At 46.1% G+C, this 21,035-nt stretch overlaps 3 protein-coding genes across 5 annotated transcripts in view; 2 read left to right on the top strand and 1 right to left on the bottom strand.

Annotated features, from left to right (window-relative positions):
• The window catches only part of itih2 (inter-alpha-trypsin inhibitor heavy chain 2), a 48,276-nt gene extending 47,410 nt beyond the window's left edge, over positions 1-866 (top strand). The window contains exon 21 of the mRNA XM_041780867.1: positions 473-866. Coding sequence (XP_041636801.1) covers positions 473-620 — 148 coding nt within the window. The 3' untranslated portion in view covers positions 621-866. The remainder of the gene's footprint in view (positions 1-472) is intronic.
• Positions 867-996: 130 nt separating this feature from the next.
• kin (Kin17 DNA and RNA binding protein) lies at positions 997-16,595 on the bottom strand. 2 transcript variants are annotated; one of them, XM_041780868.1, is made up of 12 exons: positions 16,354-16,595; positions 14,435-14,529; positions 13,901-13,944; positions 13,181-13,303; positions 12,524-12,708; positions 9,746-9,794; positions 9,560-9,611; positions 9,354-9,474; positions 6,300-6,425; positions 5,777-5,876; positions 1,284-1,384; positions 997-1,138 (listed from the first exon to the last, which is right to left on the bottom strand). In XM_041780868.1, exons 1-12 carry the CDS (start codon positions 16,465-16,467, stop codon positions 1,079-1,081), a joined length of 1,170 nt encoding a protein of 389 aa, XP_041636802.1. In that variant the 5' UTR covers positions 16,468-16,595; the 3' UTR covers positions 997-1,078. The 2 variants fall into 2 exon arrangements, with proteins under 2 accessions (XP_041636802.1, XP_041636803.1); XM_041780869.1 differs by having other exon boundaries at positions 9,354-9,462.
• Positions 16,596-17,045: 450 nt separating this feature from the next.
• Positions 17,046-21,035, top strand: part of atp5f1c (ATP synthase F1 subunit gamma) — a 21,432-nt gene continuing 17,442 nt past the window's right edge. For both annotated transcript variants that reach the window (XM_041781299.1, XM_041781300.1), the window contains exons 1-2: positions 17,046-17,141; positions 17,678-17,712. In XM_041781299.1, the coding sequence (XP_041637233.1) occupies positions 17,065-17,141; positions 17,678-17,712 (112 nt within the window). In that variant the 5' untranslated portion in view covers positions 17,046-17,064. The remainder of the gene's footprint in view (positions 17,142-17,677; positions 17,713-21,035) is intronic.

Here is a 21,035-nt window from a genome sequence, read left to right as displayed (position 1 = left end):
AATGTTAATGACTCATCGTTTCTGTGTTAATGTTAATGACTCAACGTTTCTGTGTTAATGTTAATGACTCAGCGTTTCTGTGTTAATGTTAATGACTCAGCGTTTCTGTGTTAATGACTCAACGTTTCTGTGTTAATGTTAATGACTCATCGTTTCTGTGTTAATGTTAATGACAGCGTTTCCGTGTTTATGTTAATGACTCAGCTTTTCTGTGTAAATGTTAATGACTCAGCGTTTCTGTGTTAATGTTAATGACTCAGCGTTTCTGTGTTAATGTTAATGACTCAGCGTTTCTGTGTTTTTGTTGATGACTCAGCTTTTCTGTGTTAATGTTAATGACTCAGCGTTTCTCTGTTAATGTTAATGACTCAGCTTTTCTGTGTTAATGTTAATGACTCAGCTTTTCTGTGTTAATGTTAATGACTCAGCTTTTCTGTGTTAATGTTAATGACTCAGCGTTTCTCTGTTCCAGGGGCTGGCAGAAGGATTACCGCCTTGATACGAAGCATGGCTCCAATGTTTACTGCTGGTTTGTTCATAACAGCGGGAAGGGCTTCATAGACGGACACTACACCGACTACATCGTCCCCAACCTCAACAGCTTCCTGCAGATGCACTGAGCATTCTCCAAGAAGTGTTCGGACCATTTGCTGCTGCTAGTCATCCTATTTCACATTAACCATAAAAACAGGAAGCTGTGACGACTTCATTTCCTGTTTTCAGTTTCTGATAAGATAATCAATACTGAAGTTTTTATTTCCAAACATCATCACAATTCACTGCCAGTTTATTTGATTTATTTGGAGAAAATGTACATCAAAACCTACTAATAAAATTAACAAAAATAAAAAACATTTCAATCCTCAGTGTCTGTCATTCCTCACTGCTGCAGAACTCTGGGAAATGTAGTAAAGTCTATATAAACGTGCTGCATCATGGGAAACTTAGTATAGTCCAGACAAAGTGTTGCATCCTGGGAAATGCAGTAAAGTCCTCATAAATCTAAAGGAAGTAAAGTCAGACAGAAGAATCGTTGAGCTGAGGGGCTTCCTGAGATTTAATCATGAAGGTCTGAGCTTTACGCCAGTTTGGAGAAATCCTCATAGGCAATATCAACCCTCTTTCCTCTCAGCTGACCCTGAAAACCACAGAGACAGACAGACTTTACCCACAGCAGAGTTCATGACGAGTACAGGTGACATTAAAGTGGATGGAAAACACTTTAGAGGAAGTGCTGTCAGAATAAATATGAAACACTTTAGAACGACATGTCAGCGACTTACGGAGTCGAGCATGAGTGAAGCGCTGAAGTTTTTTTCGTCTATCCCCTCAAGGACCGCCTCTGTGTCTCTGTAGGGACCGTTAAGGATCAGAACTCGTTTACCTGGGGGAAGAGAGAGGACAGAATTAACACCTTTACACGTGAACCTAAAGAGAAAAAAGGGAAGCATGAACCAGAGTCTGGGTAAGGGTATGTATAACTAATGAAGAATCCATAATGACTAAAAAAGAAAACCTGTTCAGTCTTCATTGATCATCTGTAGGACGTCCTGTTGTAGAGAACTCAGTATCAGAGGGTTCGTCAGTGTCTCAGAAGATCCGTCAATGTCTCAGAGGGTCTGTCAGTGTCTCAGAGGATCCGTCAGTGTCTCAGAGGGTCTGTCAGTGTCTCAGAGGGTCCGTCAGTGTCTCAGAGGATCTGTCAGTGTCTCAGAGGATCTGTCAGTGTCTCAGAGGGTCCGTCAGTGTCTCAGAGGATCCGTCAGTGTCTCAAAGGGTCTGTCAGTGTCTCAGAGGATCCGTCAGTGTCTCAGAGGGTCTGTCAGTGTCTCAGAGGGTCTATCAGTGTCTCAGGGGATCTTTCAGTGTCTCAGAGGATCCGTCAGTGTTCTAGAGGATCTGTCAGTGTCTTAGAGGATCCGTAAGTGTCTCAGAGGATCCGTCAGTGTCTCAGAGGATCCGTCAGTGTCTCAGACGGTCTGTCAGTGTCTCAGAGGATCTGTCAGTGTCTCAGAGGGTCCGTCAGTGTCTCAAATGTCCGTCAGTGTCTCAGAGGATCCGTCAGTGTCTCAGAGGGTCTGTCAGTGTCTCAAACAGTCCTCCAGTGTCTCAGAGGGTCTGTCAGTGTCTCAGAGGGTCCGTCAGTGTCTCAGAGGGTCAGTCAGTGTCTCAGAGGAACTGTCAGTGTCTCAGAGGGTCTGTCAGTGTCTCAGAGGGTCTAATAGCGTCTCAGAGGATCTGTCAGTGTCTCAGAGGATCCGTCAGTGTCTTAGAGGATCCGTCAGTGTCTTAGAGGATTCGTCAGTGTCTCAGAGGATCTGCCAGTGTTTCAGAGGATTCGTAAGTGTCTCAGAGGATCCGTCAGTGTCTCAGACGGTCTGTCAGTGTCTCAGAGGATCTGTCAGTGTCTCAGAGGGTCCGTCAGTGTCTCAGAGGGCCTGTCAGTGTCTCAGAGGATCCGTCAGTGTCTTAGAGGATCCGTCAGTGTCTCAGAGGATCTGTCAGTGTCTCAGAGGGTCTTGTAGCGTCTCAGAGGATCCGTCAGTGTCTCAGAGGATCCATCAGTGTCTCAGAAGTTCCGTCAGTGTCTCAGAGGGTCAATCAGTGTCTCAGAGGGTCTGTCAGTGTCTCAAACAGTCCTCCTGTGTCTCAGAGGGCCCGTCAGTGTCTCAGAGGATCCCTCAGTGTCTTAGAGGATCTGTCAGTGTCTCAGAGGATCCATCAGTGTCTCAAAGGTCCATCAGTGTCTCAGGTGATCTGTCAGTGTCTCAGGGGGTCTGTCGGTGTCTCAGAGGGTCCGTCAGTGTCTCAGAGGATCCGTCAGTGTCTCAAAGGGTCTGTCAGTGTCTCAGAAGATCCGTCAGTGTCTCAGAGGATCTGTCAGTGTCTCAGAGGGTCTATCAGTGTCTCAGAGGATCCGTCAGTGTCTCAGAGGATCCGTCAGTGTCTCAGAGGATCCGTCAGTGTCTCAGACAGTCTGACAGTGTCTCAGAGGATCCGTCAGTGTCTCAGACAGTCTGTCAGTGTCTCAGAGGGTCCGTCAGTGTCTCAGAGGATCTGTCAGTGTCTCAGAGGGTCCATCAGTGTCTCAGGGGGTCTGTCAGTGTCTCAGAGGATCTATCAGTGTCTCAGAGGGTCTGTCAGTGTCTCAGAGGGTCCGTCAGTGTCTCAGAGGATCTGTCAGTGTCTCAGAGGATCTGTCAGTGTCTCAGAGGGTCCGTCAGTGTCTCAGAGGATCCGTCAGTGTCTCAAAGGGTCTGTCAGTGTCTCAGAGGATCCGTCAGTGTCTCAGAGGGTCTGTCAGTGTCTCAGAGGGTCTATCAGTGTCTCAGGGGATCTTTCAGTGTCTCAGAGGATCCGTCAGTGTTCTAGAGGATCTGTCAGTGTCTTAGAGGATCCGTAAGTGTCTCAGAGGATCCGTCAGTGTCTCAGAGGATCCGTCAGTGTCTCAGACGGTCTGTCAGTGTCTCAGAGGATCTGTCAGTGTCTCAGAGGGTCCGTCAGTGTCTCAAATGTCCGTCAGTGTCTCAGAGGATCCGTCAGTGTCTCAGAGGGTCTGTCAGTGTCTCAAACAGTCCTCCAGTGTCTCAGAGGGTCTGTCAGTGTCTCAGAGGGTCCGTCAGTGTCTCAGAGGGTCAGTCAGTGTCTCAGAGGAACTGTCAGTGTCTCAGAGGGTCTGTCAGTGTCTCAGAGGGTCTAATAGCGTCTCAGAGGATCTGTCAGTGTCTCAGAGGATCCGTCAGTGTCTTAGAGGATCCGTCAGTGTCTAAGAGGATTCGTCAGTGTCTCAGAGGATCTGCCAGTGTTTCAGAGGATTCGTAAGTGTCTCAGAGGATCCGTCAGTGTCTCAGACGGTCTGTCAGTGTCTCAGAGGATCTGTCAGTGTCTCAGAGGGTCCGTCAGTGTCTCAGAGGGCCTGTCAGTGTCTCAGAGGATCCGTCAGTGTCTTAGAGGATCCGTCAGTGTCTCAGAGGATCTGTCAGTGTCTCAGAGGGTCTTGTAGCGTCTCAGAGGATCCGTCAGTGTCTCAGAGGATCCATCAGTGTCTCAGAAGTTCCGTCAGTGTCTCAGAGGGTCAATCAGTGTCTCAGAGGGTCTGTCAGTGTCTCAAACAGTCCTCCTGTGTCTCAGAGGGCCCGTCAGTGTCTCAGAGGATCCATCAGTGTCTTAGAGGATCTGTCAGTGTCTCAGAGGATCCATCAGTGTCTCAAAGGTCCATCAGTGTCTCAGGTGATCTGTCAGTGTCTCAGGGGGTCTGTCGGTGTCTCAGAGGGTCCGTCAGTGTCTCAGAGGATCCGTCAGTGTCTCAAAGGGTCTGTCAGTGTCTCAGAAGATCCGTCAGTGTCTCAGAGGATCTGTCAGTGTCTCAGAGGGTCTATCAGTGTCTCAGAGGATCCGTCAGTGTCTCAGAGGATCCGTCAGTGTCTCAGAGGATCCGTCAGTGTCTCAGACAGTCTGACAGTGTCTCAGAGGATCCGTCAGTGTCTCAGACAGTCTGTCAGTGTCTCAGAGGGTCCGTCAGTGTCTCAGAGGATCTGTCAGTGTCTCAGAGGGTCCATCAGTGTCTCAGACAGTCTGACAGTGTCTCAGAGGATCCGTCAGTGTCTCAGACAGTCTGTCAGTGTCTCAGAGGGTCCGTCAGTGTCTCAGAGGATCTGTCAGTGTCTCAGAGGGTCCATCAGTGTCTCAGGGGGTCTGTCAGTGTCTCAGAGGATCTATCAGTGTCTCAGAGGATCTGTCAGTGTCTCAGAGGGTCTGTCAGTGTCTCAGAGGATCTGTCAGTGTCTCAGAGGATCTGTCAGTGTCTCAGAGGGTCCGTCAGTGTCTCAGAGGATCCGTCAGTGTCTCAAAGGGTCTGTCAGTGTCTCAGAGGATCCGTCAGTGTCTCAGAGGGTCTGTCAGTGTCTCAGAGGGTCTATCAGTGTCTCAGGGGATCTTTCAGTGTCTCAGAGGATCCGTCAGTGTTCTAGAGGATCCGTCAGTGTCTTAGAGGATCCGTCAGTGTCTCAGAGGATCCGTCAGTGTCTCAGACAGTCTGTCAGTGTCTCAAAGGATCCGTCAGTGTCTCATACAGTCTGTCAGTGTCTCAGAAGGTCCATCAGTGCCTCAGGGGATCTGTCAGTGTCTCAGAGGGTCTGTCAGTGTCTCAGAGGATCCGTCAGTGTCTCAGAGGGTCCGTCAGTGTCTCAGAGGGTCTGTCAGTGTCTCAGAGGGTCCGTCAGTGTCTCAGAGGATCCGTCAGTGTCTTAGAGGATCCGTCAGTGTCTCAGAGGATCTGTCAGTGTCTCAGAGCATCCGTCAGTGTCTCAGAAGATCCGTCATTGTCTCAGAGGATCTGTCAGTGTCTCAGAGGGTCTGTCGGTGTCTCAGAGGATCCATCAGTGTCTCAGAGGGTCCGTCAGTGTCTCAGAGGGTCCGTCAGTGTCTCAGAGACTTAGAGGGTCCATCAGTGTCTCAGAGGGACCATCAGTGTCTCAGAGGATCTGTCAGTGTCTCAGAGGGTCCATCAGTGTCTCAGGGGGTCTGTCAGTGTCTCAAAGGTCCATCAGTGCCTCAGGGGATCTGTCAGTGTCTCAGAGGGTCCGTCAGTGTCTCAGAGGATCCGTCAGTGTCTCAGAGGGTCCGTCAGTGTCTCAGAGGGTCGTCAGTGTCTCAGTGGGTCTGTCAGTGTCTCAGAGGGTCTGTCAGTGTCTCAGAGGGTCTGTCAGTGTCTCAAACAGTCCTCCAGTGTCTCAGAGGGTTCCCATAATCCTTATCCAGGATGTTAATATCTCACCTGGTGCAGGTATGACCGTCTCCACATGGTTCTGGTCCAGTTTGAGTTTGTCTCCAGAGTCGATCATCTTCACCACTGCTCCGTATTTATCTCTGACTTCCTAAAACGAGAGCAACAACAATGATCATAGAGGGTTCCTAGCTCTGTATCTCCACTCTCTTTAAATCTTTCTAATGTCAGATTACTGACGGTGTTGGAGAGTGATTGATCAGGATGTATCTGATGGTGTTGGAGAGTGATTGATCAGGATGTATCTGACGGTGTTGGAGAGTGATTGATCAGGATGTATCTGACGGTGTTGGAGAGTGATTGATCAGGATGTATCTGACGGTGTTGGAGAGTGATCGATCAGGATGTATCTGATAGTTATTTTACAGTTTTATATCTAACTTTATTGAACATGCAGCTGTCTGGACCAGGGGGCTGATGAATCAGATTATTAGTCTCAGAGAGGTTTTCTTGATCAAGAAATCATAAATTAAATTAGATTAAATCAGCCTCAATAAAAATGCAGCGTGGTTACCATGACGACGGCCTTCTTCTTGTGGTACTTCTCCCCCAGTCTCTTGGTGACCACTTTGACCACGACGTTGGGCTGCAGCCAGTAATCTGTTCTCACTGACTGCTTCATCTTCCTCTTCTCCTCCATCTGGTCAATCAATAATCAATCACTTTATATATCCAGAAATCAATAACCATTCACTTTCACTATCCAGTTATCAATAATCAATCACTTAAATTATCCAAAAATCATAATCAATTACTTTAATCAGCCAATAATTGGACAATAACTTGGAATTTCCCCTTGCAGGACTAATAAAGGGTTATCTTATCTTATAATCAGTAATCAATCACTTTAGTTATCTAGTAATCAATAATCAATCACTTTAATTATTCAGTAATCAATAACCAATCCCTTTAATTACAGTTTTTCTCCACTGGTTTGGCTCATTTCTCCAAACAGAAATTACATTCTCAAAAATCTAAGATCATTTGTCAAAACTAAATTCTATTCTCATATAAATAGTCAGTGCCCCCAAAATACATTGTCCCTTTAGCATTGTGTAAGCACTGCAAGTGAAAATGTTTAGATGTTTTGTCTCTATGGCAGATGACCACTGAAATATCCCTCATGTCCACCTCTCACTCTTAGCCCAGTCCTTCATTGACAGTGGTTACTGTGCTAGTTGTTTTTTGTCTAGCTAACAGAATAAAATTGTGTATAAAACTGAAAAAAACAAACAAACGAAACAATAGGACTTCACAGTATGAGTATCCTTCAAGGTTTGACATCACACATCGCACTCATACTGCCAAGGAAACTGTAACGTTGTATTCACATACATTACTGTAAGTAACTTCCATACAGAGTAAAAAGAAAATTTAGAAAGCGTAACATTCTGCAATATAAACACATAAACAAAAAACAAGGAAAATTATATGTAGCCTACAGTGCTGTAAATAAAGCTGGAGTTTCACAACTAACACTTTTCACTGGCCGCTGCCCTCACCCTCCCTCTCCTGGTCGCTCTCCTCACCCTCCATCTCCTGGTCGCTCTCCTCACCCTTCCTCTCCCGGCCACTGTCCTCACCCTCCCTCTCCTGGTCGCTCTACTCACCCTTCCTCTCCCGGCCACTGTCCTCACCCTCCCTCTCCTGGTCGCTCTCCTCACCCTTCCTCTCCCGGCCGCTGTCCTCATCCTCCCTCTCCCGGCCGCTCTCCTCACCCTCCCTCTCCTGGTCGCTCTCCTCACCCTTCCTCTCCTGGTCGCTCTCCTCACCCTCCCTCTCCCGGCCGCTCGCCTCCCCCTCCCGCGCCGGGCCGCTCTCCGCCCCCTGCCTCTCCTGGACGCTCTCCTCACCCTACCTCTCCTGGTCGCTCTCCTCACCCTTCCTCTCCCGGCCACTATCCTCACCCTCCCTCTCCTGGTTGCCCTCCTCACCCTCCCTCTCCCGGCCGCTGTCCTCACCCTTCCTCTCCTGGCCGCTCTCCTCACCCTCCCTCTCCTGGTCGCTCTCCTCACCCTCCCTCTCCCGGCCACTGTCCTCACCCTCCCTCTCCCGGCCGCTCTCCTCACCCTTCCTCTCCTGGCCGCTCTCCTCACCCTCCCTCTCCTGGTCGCCCTCCTCACCCTCCCTCTCCCGGCCACTGTCCTCACCCTCCCTCTCCTGGTCGCTCTCCTCACCCTCCCTCTCCTGGCCGCTCTCCTCACCCTCCCTCTCCTGGCCGCTGTCCTCACCCTCCCTCTCCTGGTCGCTCTCCTCACCCTTCCTCTCCCGGCCTCTGTCCTCACCCTCCCTCTCCTGGTCGCTCTCCTCACCCTTCCTCTCCCGGCCGCTGTCCTCACCCTTCCTCTCCTGGTCGCTCTCCTCACCCTTCCTCTCCCGGCCGCTGTCCTCATCCTCCCTCTCCCGGCCGCTCTCCTCACCCTCCCTCTCCGGGTCGCTCTCCTCACCCTCCCTCTCCCGGCCGCTCTCCTCACCCTCCCTCTCCTGGTCGCTCTCCTCACCCTTCCTCTCCTGGTCGCTCTCCTCACCCTTCCTCTCCTGGTCGCTCTCCTCACCCTTCCTCTCCCGGCCACTGTCCTCACCCTCCCTCTCCTGGTTGCCCTCCTCACCCTCCCTCTCCCGGCCGCTGTCCTCACCCTCCCTCTCCCGGCCGCTCTCCTCACCCTTCCTCTCCTGGCCGCTCTCCTCACCCTCCCTCTCCTGGTCACCCTCCTCACCCTCCCTCTCCCGGCCACTGTCCTCACCCTCCCTCTCCTGGTCGCCCTCCTCACCCTCCCTCTCCCGGCCACTGTCCTCACCCTCCCTCTCCTGGTCGCTCTCCTCACCCTTCCTCTCCCGGCCGCTGTCCTCACCCTCCCTCCACTGGCCGTCCTCACGCTGCTGTCTGTCTGGCCACAGATTTTCATCCACCCACAGCGTATATTCTCCCTTGCGATGCAACAAGGGAAGAAACGGTGTGAATGTCGCAACCATCCCCTACACTGATCACCTGTAATATCTTCACACGCAGCGTTCATTGCATGGAGCAGGGACCTCTGATTTTTAGCCTGATGCTCACATGCTCTCCACCTCCAAGCAGAGAAAAACTCCTCAATAAGACTGAGGAAAGGAGAGTAAGGTGGTAGGAACACCATGACCATCCTTGGATGAGTGAACCAGAGTCCTGTATGGTATTCATGGTTTTACTGTATGTTCTTGACTAAATTTGACAATTGAACAGACTATAGTGCATGTCATGACTTCTACAACGAAATGATGCTGTTTGACATGTTTTGGAGAGAACAACGGTTAGACTGAAAAGTCAACAATCAGTTTAGTTTAACAAGATCTATTCACTTGGAAATTGTGCTAAATGCAGGCTATCTGTACTTAATCATTTGCAAATATGAACTGAGACATTGAGACATGTACTAAGACATTTGCAATTTGATGAAATGACGAAGAAATTCAATTCTGTTGTGAACAATTGCTAAGTGGTTTGGAGATTTGTCCATGTTATTTTGAGAATGTAATTTCTGTTTCAAGATATGAGCCAATGAGAGATAACAGGAAGTAAACATCATGTGACCTCTTTGATTTCCTCCAGAGCTGATTTCTTCTTCTTCTCTGTCCTAAAGTCTGAACCCGATGATGACGGCTCTTTCCTCTTGGTGGGTGGAGCTCTGAGAGCGCTGGAGCTGAGGGCGGAGCTACGAGGATGTCAGACACCATCAGATTAACAGATAAAACACCTAAAACCAGGTGACCAGGAAGTAACCACGGGATCAGACCTACCTGGATTTAGATGGACCGGCCAGGGATGAGGAAGCTCCCAGGTTGAAGGCCACTGTAGAGGAAGATACCAGGATCAATCTCATCAATAAGTGTCTGAGCTCAGGAAGACGAGAGAGAGGAACATTAACTCTGTAGATGTAGGGTCTTCTTATATCAGAAGTTTCTCTCTAAAGAATTATGACCAACCTTTCTCTTCTTCACTCTCACGTTTCAGCTCCGTGTAGACCGGAGTCTCCTACAGGACAAGAACATCACCGTCAATATAACTGATTATTGATCTTTATTACAAGTTATCAGTATTATCAATAATCCCTCAAGGTTGTCTACAGCTCATCTAAAGTACTGACCCCCATGGATGTTTAAGATAATAAAAATCTGTAATATAAATCAGTGAGTGCATAAATATTCCTCCTTCTAGTCAGTCTGTAGTAGAGTCTCCTCTGCCTGCAGTCTCAGTCTCTCTGGGTCTGTGTGGATAGGTCTCAGTCTCTGAATCTGTGTGGATAGGTCTCAGTCTCAGCTCTGAGTCTGTGTGGATAGGTCTCAGTCTCAGCTCTGAGTCTGTGTGAATAGGTCTCAGTCTCAGCTCTGAGTCTGTGTGGATAGGTCTCAGTCTCTGAGTCTGTGTGGATAGGTCTCAGTCTCTCTGAGTCTGTGTGAATAGGTCTCAGTCTCTCTGAGTCTGTGTGAATAGGTCTCAGTCTCTCTGAGTCTGTGTGAATAGGTCTCAGTCTCTCTGAGTCTGTGTGAATAGGTCTCAGTCTCTCTGAGTCTGTGTGGATAGGTCTCAGTCTCAGCTCTGAGTCTGTGTGAATAGGTCTCAGTCTCTCTGAGTCTGTGTGAATAGGTCTCAGTCTCAGCTCTGAGTCTTACTCCATTCTTCTTTGATAAACTGATCAAGCTCTGTCAGGTTGATCAGGGATCAGGACTGAACAGACCTTTAAAGTCCAGACACTAATCCTCTATAGGGCTGAGGTCTGGGCTTCGACTCGGCCTCTCTAGAACATTCTCCTTGTTTTCTTTAAACCAGGGTCAGCTGCTGAGAAGCATCCCCATAGCATGATGCTGCCGCCACAGTGCTCCACAGTGGGAATGGTGATTAAGATTAGTAATAGGTTATCATAAATGAAATAAATACAGTTATCCACAGTAGAGTGAGGAGTAGTTCATGGTTATTCCTCAGTTTGGTTTTTGGCGCTCTGTGTCAGCTGGTTTTGGCGTACAGTTCTCTGTAGCGGCATCCTGAGGGGAGGAGCTTGAACAGTTTGTGTGTGGGGTGTGAGGGATCTGCAGAGATATGTCCTGCCTGTTTCCTGTCCCTGGACCTGTAGAAGTCCTGGATGTAGGGCAGGTCTGCCCCACTGATTTTCTCTGCAGTCCTTATTGTCCGTAACAGTCTGTTCCTGTCCAGTCTGGAGGAAGACCCAGACCAGACGGTGATGGAGGTGCAGAGAACAGACTGAATGATGGCGGTGTAGAAGGTGATCAGCAGCTCCTGGGGCAGGAACAACAAGCTCTGCTGGGCCTGTCTCCTGATGGAGTCTATGTGGGGGGCTGGGGAATCTCCTAAAGTCCACCGTCATCTCCACAGCCCCGGTTCAGCCCCAGGTGGTTCTGACTGCTCCAGAGAACCAGCTGGTCCACTTCCTGTCTGTATGCTGACTCGTCACCGTCACGGTTGAGACAGACTCACAACCGGGACAGACTCACAACCGGGACAGACTCACAACCGGGACAGACTCATAACCGGGACAGACTCATACCTGGGACAGACTCATAACCGGGACAGACTCACAACCGGGACAGACTCACAACCGGGACAGACTCACAACCGGGACAGACTCATAACCGGGACAGACTCACAACCGGGACAGACTCATAACCGGGACAGACTAACAACCGGGACAGACTCATAACCGGGACAGACTCATAACCGGGACAGACTCATAACCGGGACAGACTCATAACCGGGACAGACTCATACCCGGGACAGACTCATACCCGGGACAGACTCATACCCGGGACAGACACATAACCGGGACAGACTCATACCCGGGACAGACTCATAACCGGGACAGACTCATAACCGGGACAGACTCATACCCGGGACAGACTCATAACCGGGACAGACTCACAACCGGGACAGACTCATAACCGGGACAGACTAACAACCGGGACAGACTCACAACCGGGACAGACTCAGACCCGGGACAGACTCATAACCGGGACAGACTCATAACCGGGACAGACTCATACCCGGGACAGACTCATACCCGGGACAGACTCATAACCGGGACAGACTCATAACCGGGACAGACTCATACCCGGGACAGACTCATACCCGGGACAGACTCATAACCGGGACAGACTCATAACCGGGACAGACTCATACCCGGGACAGACTCATACCCGGGACAGACTCAGACCCGGGACAGACTCATAACCGGGACAGACTCATAACCGGGACAGACTCATAACCGGGACAGACTCATACCCGGGACAGACTCATACCCGGGACAGACTCATAACCGGGACAGACTCATAACCGGGACAGACTCATACCCGGGACAGACTCATAACCGGGACAGACTCATAACCGGGACAGACTCATACCCGGGACAGACTCATACCCGGGACAGACTCATACCCGGGACAGACTCATAACCGGGACAGACTCATAACCGGGACAGACTCATACCCGGGACAGACTCATAACCGGGATAAACAGAGTCAGTGACATTAGTTCTAGAAATCTGTTCTTAGTTTCACATTAACAGGTTTTCTGTCATGTTGTTGTTAGACACCAAACCATTTGGACCCTGGCTGATTAATAAATCAATAAAAGGGTAAACCATCCAGGGGGATCAATTCTTTTTTAGTAAGTGTATATTTTATCCCATCAGTCATTATTGATATTCATCAGTATTGATTAATAGTTCTCAGAGCTGTACTACAGTAACTCACGTCCGTCTCCTTGCCGTCTCGGCCTCGGCGGACCTGCTCCTCTATGAACTTGGCGCTCCGCTCCTCGTCGTCCAGCTCCTGTTTCTTCTTCCTGGCCTGCTCCTCCTGACGGCGGATGGTCTCGGGGTCACGGTCGATGTACTGGATGTACCAGCCTTTAGGCGTCTCGTCAACTTTACAGAGACCTGCAGACATAACGGGTTACAGATTTAACCTCTGATCAATCCCAGCCCCTAGACTTTAGTCCTGGAACCATCTCAGCCAGCAGGACTGGTCTGGACGGCTGCAGAGAAACCTATGAGGTTCATAAAGAGACAGGAAGGATATTCATCAACAGGGAGTAAAAACAGATTTATAGAGTTTGGGACAATTTACTGGAAACATCTCCTACCAGGACAAGCAACATGTGGTTAGAGATAAGGTGTAGAGACAAAGACAAAATTATAATTATATTAATAACTGACCACATATTCATGCATCCCATCACCTCATGTTTACCTTCCCTGCCCAGCCACTTGCTTTATTCTAATAATAATAATTATTATCAGGATTATTATTATTATTAAAGATTATTATTTAGTACCTTCCCTGCCCAGCCACTTGTTTTAATAATTATCATTATTATTATTATTATTATTAAAGATTATTATTTAGTACCTTCCCTGCCCAGCCACTTAGTGAAGTCTGTGAGTGTCTCCCACTGCGTGGAGTTCATGTGGACGTGCTCTCTGTCGCTGATGTACTCGTTGTAGACGATGTTGTTGTGCACACGCTTCGTTCCTGCAGGAGGAAAGCAACAGATCAACGCTGGTCAATAATATAGTTGTCAACATTATAAACACTGATCAGACATCTCTGATGTTTTCATGAACAATCATAATACTGGGTGATGAATGACATTATCCTCCTATAATCATGGAAACAAATAAAAACAGCTGGAGAAAACACAGATGGATCCATCCCTGCCCTTCAGGATGACTCTGATTGTCTGTTAGTTTGATTATATTTGGTTAACGTCTCAATTTTGGTTATGACCACAAGAACACATCACCACTACCTCAACATTATCAACCATTATTACTGTTTTATCAGAACTGAGTGGTCTGAAATAAAAACAGCTATGATCAGGAAAAAAACTGTAAAATACAAGGTTTCCTTTATAAAACAGGAGCATCTGAAAACATCTGGACCATTTAATAACAATAATTAGAACAACAATAACAACAAAAAAAATGTAATAAGAATGAGGACTTATAATAATAACAACAACAACAACAACAACAACAACAATAATAATAATTATGGCAATAATGAGGACTTATAATAATAAAAATAATAACAACAACAACAATAATAATAATAATAACAAATACTCACCAAAACGTCTCCTGAGCAGCTCCAGGAAATCACTTTTGAACTCACTAAAGGAAGAAAACAGAAATAAGGAGATCACTGTTCAGAATCAGATTTATTGTCCAAATATGTTAACTCAACAAGGAACGTAACTCTGGTTATCTTTGCTCTCACTGAGCAGAAATTAAACATTAACATAAATATAACACCTAGTCGGTAATTCTACAGTCTGTACACTGATAGTATGGCTGAAAGATGAGCAATGGGTGCAAGAATGCTGACTAGACATGTCAGAGTGTGAAACATGTAAGGATGAGTGCAGATTTAGAAGCTCTTTTAACATAGTAGATCTAAGATGAGGCCCTCTGACAGGATCTGAGCTACAGAGAAGCAGAGGCAGACAGGGCTGAGACCAGGGATGGTTCACAGGAAGCTGGGAGAAGGTAAATTAGAGTTCTGTTTCCTGACTGTTGAGCCTGAGAAATTACAGCTTCACAATAATCAATAATAATAATCAATAACCAATAATCAATGATCAATAATAATAATCAAACTCACTCTGAGAAGTAGTCCATGAACTTGTTGGGGTTTTCTGAGGCCAGGAGCAGCTGTCTCTGATGAGACTCTGACATGCAGTGGCACTTAAACCCATTCTGTTAAACAGAAACACAGACCACATTAGACCAGTTACACCAGGACCCAGACCCACATAGACCACATTAGACCGGTTACACCAGGACCCAGACCCACATAGACCACATTAGACCGGTTACACCAGGACCCAGACCCACATAGACCACATTAGACCAGTTACACCAGGACCCAGACCCACATAGACCACATTAGACCGGTTACACCAGGACCCAGACCCACATAGACCACATAAGACCGGTTACACCAGGACCCAGACCCACATAGACCACATAAGACCGGTTACACCAGGACCCAGACCCACATAGACCACATTAGACCGGTTACACCAGGACCCAGACCCACATAGACCACATAAGACCGGTTACACCAGGACCCAGACCCACATAGACCACATTAGACCGGTTACACCAGGACCCAGACCCACATAGACCACATAAGACCGGTTACACCAGGACCCAGACCCACATAGACCACATTAGACCGGTTACACCAGGACCCAGACCCACATAGACCACATTAGACCGGTTACACCAGGACCCAGACCCACATAGACCACATTAGACCGGTTACACCAGGACCCAGACCCACATAGACCACATTAGACCGGTTACACCAGGACCCAGACCCACATAGACCACATTAGACCGGTTACACCAGGACCCAGACCCACATAGACCACATAAGACCGGTTACACCAGGACCCAGACCCACATAGACCACATTAGACCGGTTACACCAGGACCCAGACCACATAGACCACATTAGACCGGTTACACCAGGACCCAGACCCACATAGACCACATTAGACCGGTTACACCAGGACCCAGACCCACATAGACCACATTAGACCGGTTACACCAGGACCCAGACCCACATAGACCACTTTAGACCGGTTACACCAGGACCCAGACCCACATAGACCATATTAGACCGGTTACACCAGGACCCAGACCCACATAGACCACATTAGACCGGTTACACCAGGACCCAGACCCACATAGACCACATTAGACCGGTTACACCAGGACCCAGACCCACATAGACCACTTTAGACCGGTTACACCAGGACCCAGACCCACATAGACCATATTAGACCGGTTACACCAGGACCCAGACGCACAAAGACCACATTAGACCGGTTACACCAGGACCCAGACCCACATAGACCACATTAGACCGGTTACACCAGGACCCAGACCCAGATAAAATCCATAATCAGGGTCTAAAGCAGACCTAGACCCAGACTAAATCCAGCATTGTGGTTCTGGTTCAGTCAGACATGTATTTAATAGAAACAGAGGTCTGGTCCACCTGACAGTCCTGATCCATCAGTAGAGTTAGTGTTAGTGACGGTCCAGGGTTTAAAGCCTCAGATTCATGTCATTATAGATTATTAGATATTTAGCTCTATCTGACAGCACTAGTGAGTTAATATTCAGTGTTATTAGTGCAGTAAGGGTTAATATTCTGTACAGGGTTAGGTTATAGCCCTATATTACCTTAATAATTATATATTTATAGATTATTGATAGATATTTAGCTCTATCTGACAGCACTAGTGAGTTAATATTCAGTGTTATTAGTGCAGTAAGGGTTAATATTCTGGTACAGGGTTAGGTTATAGCCCTATATTACCTTAATAATTATATATTTATAGATTATTGATAGATATTTAGCTCTATCTGACAGCACTAGTGAGTTAATATTCAGTGTTATTAGTGCAGTAAGGGTTAATATTCTGGTACAGGGTTAGGTTATAGCCCTATATTACCTTAATAATTATATATTTATAGATTATTGATAGATATTTTGCTCTATCTTACCTCGTCTCGACACTGTTTCTGACACATCTGACAGTACCATCGGAGTTTCTGGAGTCCTTTAGACTTGATCCGGTTCGCTATGGCCTTAGGGGACAGGAAGTCTGCCTTACCCATCCTGACCAGCTAAATTAACCTTTAAATCCGGATTCTGATGCGGTTTGAACGTTAAAAATCAGAATAATCCGGTCTAACGGAGGCTAAGTCATGGAGACATGCTAACAACATCAACAGCTTCCGCGTGAAGCGTGACCAACTCTCGCGATAGTAAGAACGAAGCGCGGATTGCAGGTGCGTTCAAGACTCGTTGAAAACTTTAAAAACTGGTGGTAAAGTTGACTGACCATTGGTTATGCCTAAACAGCAGATGGACCTATTCTTAGGTAAAGGTGTTTAGGTTTTTTCAAATATTATAAACGATAATAATGGAAAACTAACATCAAACTCAATACTTCCAAAATACATTTCTTAAAGTATAGAGTACAATTACAACCGAGTCATGTATTAGATTCTGGGTTTATCTAAAACAACACTACACCCTCGTTTTATGATCATCGTGTTTGTATTGATGGGTTTCCTTGAATAAACTATCCCCATGTTATATGATGGAAAAGGATCATCATGTCCAAAGGCTTCAAGTCTGTCTGGAACTTTTCCGACATCTCTGTTCAGTCTTTGAAGCCGTCATCCTGCCATCTTGCTCTAAATTCGCGCATGCTCAGTCCGGTCTGTCTGACCTTCATAGTCACCATGTTGGCTCGGAGCAGCGCGCTGGTTTTCTCTCCACAATGGTAAAGATTCAGAGATTTGGAGGGTTTACGGGGGTTCCCTGTGTCAGTATTTAACTAACTAACATGTTTTATATCTGTGAGTTTAATAAATCAGAGGTTATTCTTCTGTAGAGGCTGGAATCACTGAAGGACATGCTAACAGGCTAACGGTAATGAATGACAGCGGAGAATGCTAATGCTAACTAGTTTGACATTTAACATCCGGGGATTTAGAGAGAGAGGGCTTGGATTACAAAAGGACTGGTTATACTGGTGCAACGTTATAACTCTGGTTTAATCAGTTTAACTACTGTACTTCTCTTAAACTAGAGTTAAACTGTCAGAGCCGAGCTAACACATGCTAACACATGCTAACACATGCTAACACATGCTAGCGTGTCTGCAGAGTTAGAGTCATAGTTGAAGTCCTGGAGTTAAATCAACACAGCGCATGCGTCATTCTTTATAATCTAACGATGTTGGCATTATTTATCGATGTCTCACTGATTAGAGCTGGTGCTAACTGATGCTAACTGATGCTAACTCTGTCTCTACAGGGTCCAGGTCAGGAACATGGCTACCCTGAAGGACAGTAAGGACTACATGTTCTACTTCACTTTACTGTGGTATCAGGCATTATTTCATCAAAACTCTGAAACCATGCATTCATCAAAGTTCAGCTGCTAAACCCACAGGTTTACATATCCACACGTCTCTGAAGTTTAATGTTTGAGCTGCTTTAGTCACTGTAAAATTCATCTGCCTAAAGCAGCTTGATTGAGATGTGGATGCATCAAAGCATATTGGCACAAAATGCTGCAGAGTCAGCTGATAATTGCTGCAGAATCAGCTGATAATGCTGCAGAATCAGCTGATAATTGCTGCAGAATCAGCTGATAATGCTGCGGAATCAGCTGATAATTGATGCAGAATCAGCTGATAATTGATGCAGAATCAGCTGATAATTGATGCAGAATCAGCTGATAATTGCTGCAGAATCAGCTGATAATTGATGCAGAATCAGCTGATAATTGATGCAGAATCAGCTGATAATTGCTGCAGAATCAGCTGATAATTGCTGCAGAATCAGCTGATAATTGATGCAGAATCAGCTGATAATTGATGCAGAATCAGCTGATAATTGCTGCAGAATCAGCTGATAATGCTGCGGAATCAGCTGATAATTGATGCAGAATCAGCTGATAATTGATGCAGAATCAGCTGATAATTGCTGCAGAATCAGCTGATAATTGCTGCAGAATCAGCTGATAATTGCTACAGAATCAGCTGATAATGTTGCAGAATCAGCTGATAATTGATGCAGAATCAGCTGATAATTGATGCAGAATCAGCTGATATTTGCTGCAGAATCAGCTGATAATTGATGCAGAATCAGCTGATAATGTTGCAGAATCAGCTGATAATGCTGCAGAATCAGCTGATAATTGCTGCAGAATCAGCTGATAATGCTGCAGAATCAGCTGATAATGTTGCAGAATCAGCTGATAATGCTGCAGAATCAGCTGATAATTGCTGCAGAATCAGCTGATAATGCTGCAGAATCAGCTGATAATGCTGCAGAATCAGCTGATAATTGATGCAGAATCAGCTGATAATGCTGCAGAATCAGCTGATAATGTTGCAGAATCAGCTGATAATGCTGCAGAGTCAGCTGATAATTGCTGCAGAATCAGCTGATAATGCTGCAGAATCAGCTGATAATTGCTGCAGAATCAGCTGATAATGCTGCGGAATCAGCTGATAATTGATGCAGAATCAGCTGATAATTGATGCAGAATCAGCTGATAATTGATGCAGAATCAGCTGATAATTGATGCAGAATCAGCTGATAATTGCTGCAGAATCAGCTGATAATTGCTGCTGAATCAGCTGATAATTGATGCAGAATCAGCTGATAATTGCTGCAGAATCAGCTGATAATTGCTGCAGAATCAGCTGATAATTGATGCAGAATCAGCTGATAATTGCTGCAGAATCAGCTGATAATTGCTGCAGAATCAGCTGATAATGCTGCGGAATCAGCTGATAATTGATGCAGAATCAGCTGATAATTGATGCAGAATCAGCTGATAATTGCTGCAGAATCAGCTGATAATTGCTGCAGAATCAGCTGATAATTGCTACAGAATCAGCTGATAATGTTGCAGAATCAGCTGATAATTGATGCAGAATCAGCTGATAATTGATGCAGAATCAGCTGATATTTGCTGCAGAATCAGCTGATATTTGCTGCAGAATCAGCTGATAATGTTGCAGAATCAGCTGATAATGCTGCAGAATCAGCTGATAATTGCTGCAGAATCAGCTGATAATTGCTGCAGAATCAGCTGATAATGCTGCAGAATCAGCTGATAATGTTGCAGAATCAGCTGATAATGCTGCAGAATCAGCTGATAATTGCTGCAGAATCAGCTGATAATGCTGCAGAATCAGCTGATAATGCTGCAGAATCAGCTGATAATGTTGCAGAATCAGCTGATAATGCTGCAGAATCAGCTGATAATGCTGCAGAATCAGCTGATAATGCTGCAGAATCAGCTGATAATGTTGCAGAATCAGCTGATAATTGATGCGGAATCAGCTGATAATTGATGCGGAATCAGCTGATAATTGCTGCGGAATCAGCTGATAATTGCTGCGGAATCAGCTGATAATTGCTGCGGAATCAGCTGATAATTGCTGCGGAATCAGCTGATAATTGCTGTGGAATCAGCTGATAATTGCTGCTGAATCAGCTGATAATTGCTGTGGAATCAGCTGATAATTGCTGCTGAATCAGCTGATAATTGCTGTGGAATCAGCTCATTAAGGACATTATCAACATTATTCTTCTGAAGTCTTATATGTCCTTGTCGAAATAAAAATGTTTTAATGGCTCGGGAGGCCACCTCCCCTTTTAAGCCTCTTCTCAGCTTAGCTCCCCCTTATTTATGTGCTCTTTTTCTTCAAAGAACTGAAAGCCACTGTGCCTTGCGCTCTAGCAACACTGTCCATCTGCTTGTTCCTTGTGTCAGGACTGGATTGGGGAAAAAGCGTTCAGTTTTGCTGCCCCCTCTGCATGGAATACTCTCCAGACTGACCTGAAGTTGTCTGAATTCATTTCACTTTAAATGACAGACATTGTGAGACCATGGAACAGTGCCTGTGTTTATAATTTTGTTTCTGCAAGTCATTTTACAGCACTCTATCTGCAAATACCTATGCACTTTCAGAAGTACTGTTTATTTTAACTTAATGTTGTATTCTGTCTCTGAATTGTATTTTTCTTATGACGTGTGCTGCTGACCAGGTCACCCTTGTTAAAGAGATCTCCATCAATGGGTTTTATCTGGTTAAATAACAAATTAAATAAAACCTGTCGTATTTTCAGCTCAGATTAAAACCCTAACCGGTCGATCTGAAGTTAATTTCTCTTATGACTTAGACTGAGGTAAGGAAAGAGGACAGTGTGATAAAAATGATGATTCTGGTATATAACACCTTTTATTAAAACAATTTAGAAAACAAGTTAACCCGTGAATCAGGGAAAGAGGGAGGGAAACAACTAAACCTTTATTTAAAAACACAGGAGCGTTATGAACCAGACTAAAATACTTTAGTCCACCTTCAGCTGTGGGCCAGAGAAAACCTTTATTTATTACTTTATTTATTATATGAATGTTTCATGGACAGAAAAGTACCAAAGACTTAGTTTAATCGTAGTCTTTACCACTACCTCTGGAAATAAAATCATTGTTTGTAGGCCTGAAGAGAACCAGACTAAATTCACATTTTTAACAGTTCATGAATATTTTATTTTTTTATGGTCATTTCATCTCTAAAACAAAAACTATCATCCAGACTTCCTGGAACCTGTCATTAAGTCATGATGGGAATGTTTTTGGTCTAAAAATG

The sequence above is a fragment of the Cheilinus undulatus genome, linkage group 23 (genome assembly GCF_018320785.1).
Source record: "Cheilinus undulatus linkage group 23, ASM1832078v1, whole genome shotgun sequence".
In the NCBI taxonomy this organism is placed as follows: Eukaryota; Metazoa; Chordata; class Actinopteri; order Labriformes; family Labridae; genus Cheilinus; species Cheilinus undulatus.
This window is presented reverse-complemented; position numbering and strand designations above follow the sequence as displayed.

Excerpts from the sequence above, each read along its gene's own strand:
- kin (XM_041780868.1), bottom strand. The coding sequence starts at position 16,467 with ATGGGTAAGGCAGACTTCCTGTCCCCTAAGGCCATAGCGAACCGGATC. Across the intron at positions 14,530-16,353 it reads AGAAACAGTGTCGAGACGAG|AATGGGTTTAAGTGCCACTG; the intron begins GTAAGATAGAGC and ends TCTGTTTAACAG. Across the intron at positions 9,475-9,559 it reads GCCGGTCCATCTAAATCCAG|CTCCGCCCTCAGCTCCAGCG; the intron begins GTAGGTCTGATC and ends ACATCCTCGTAG.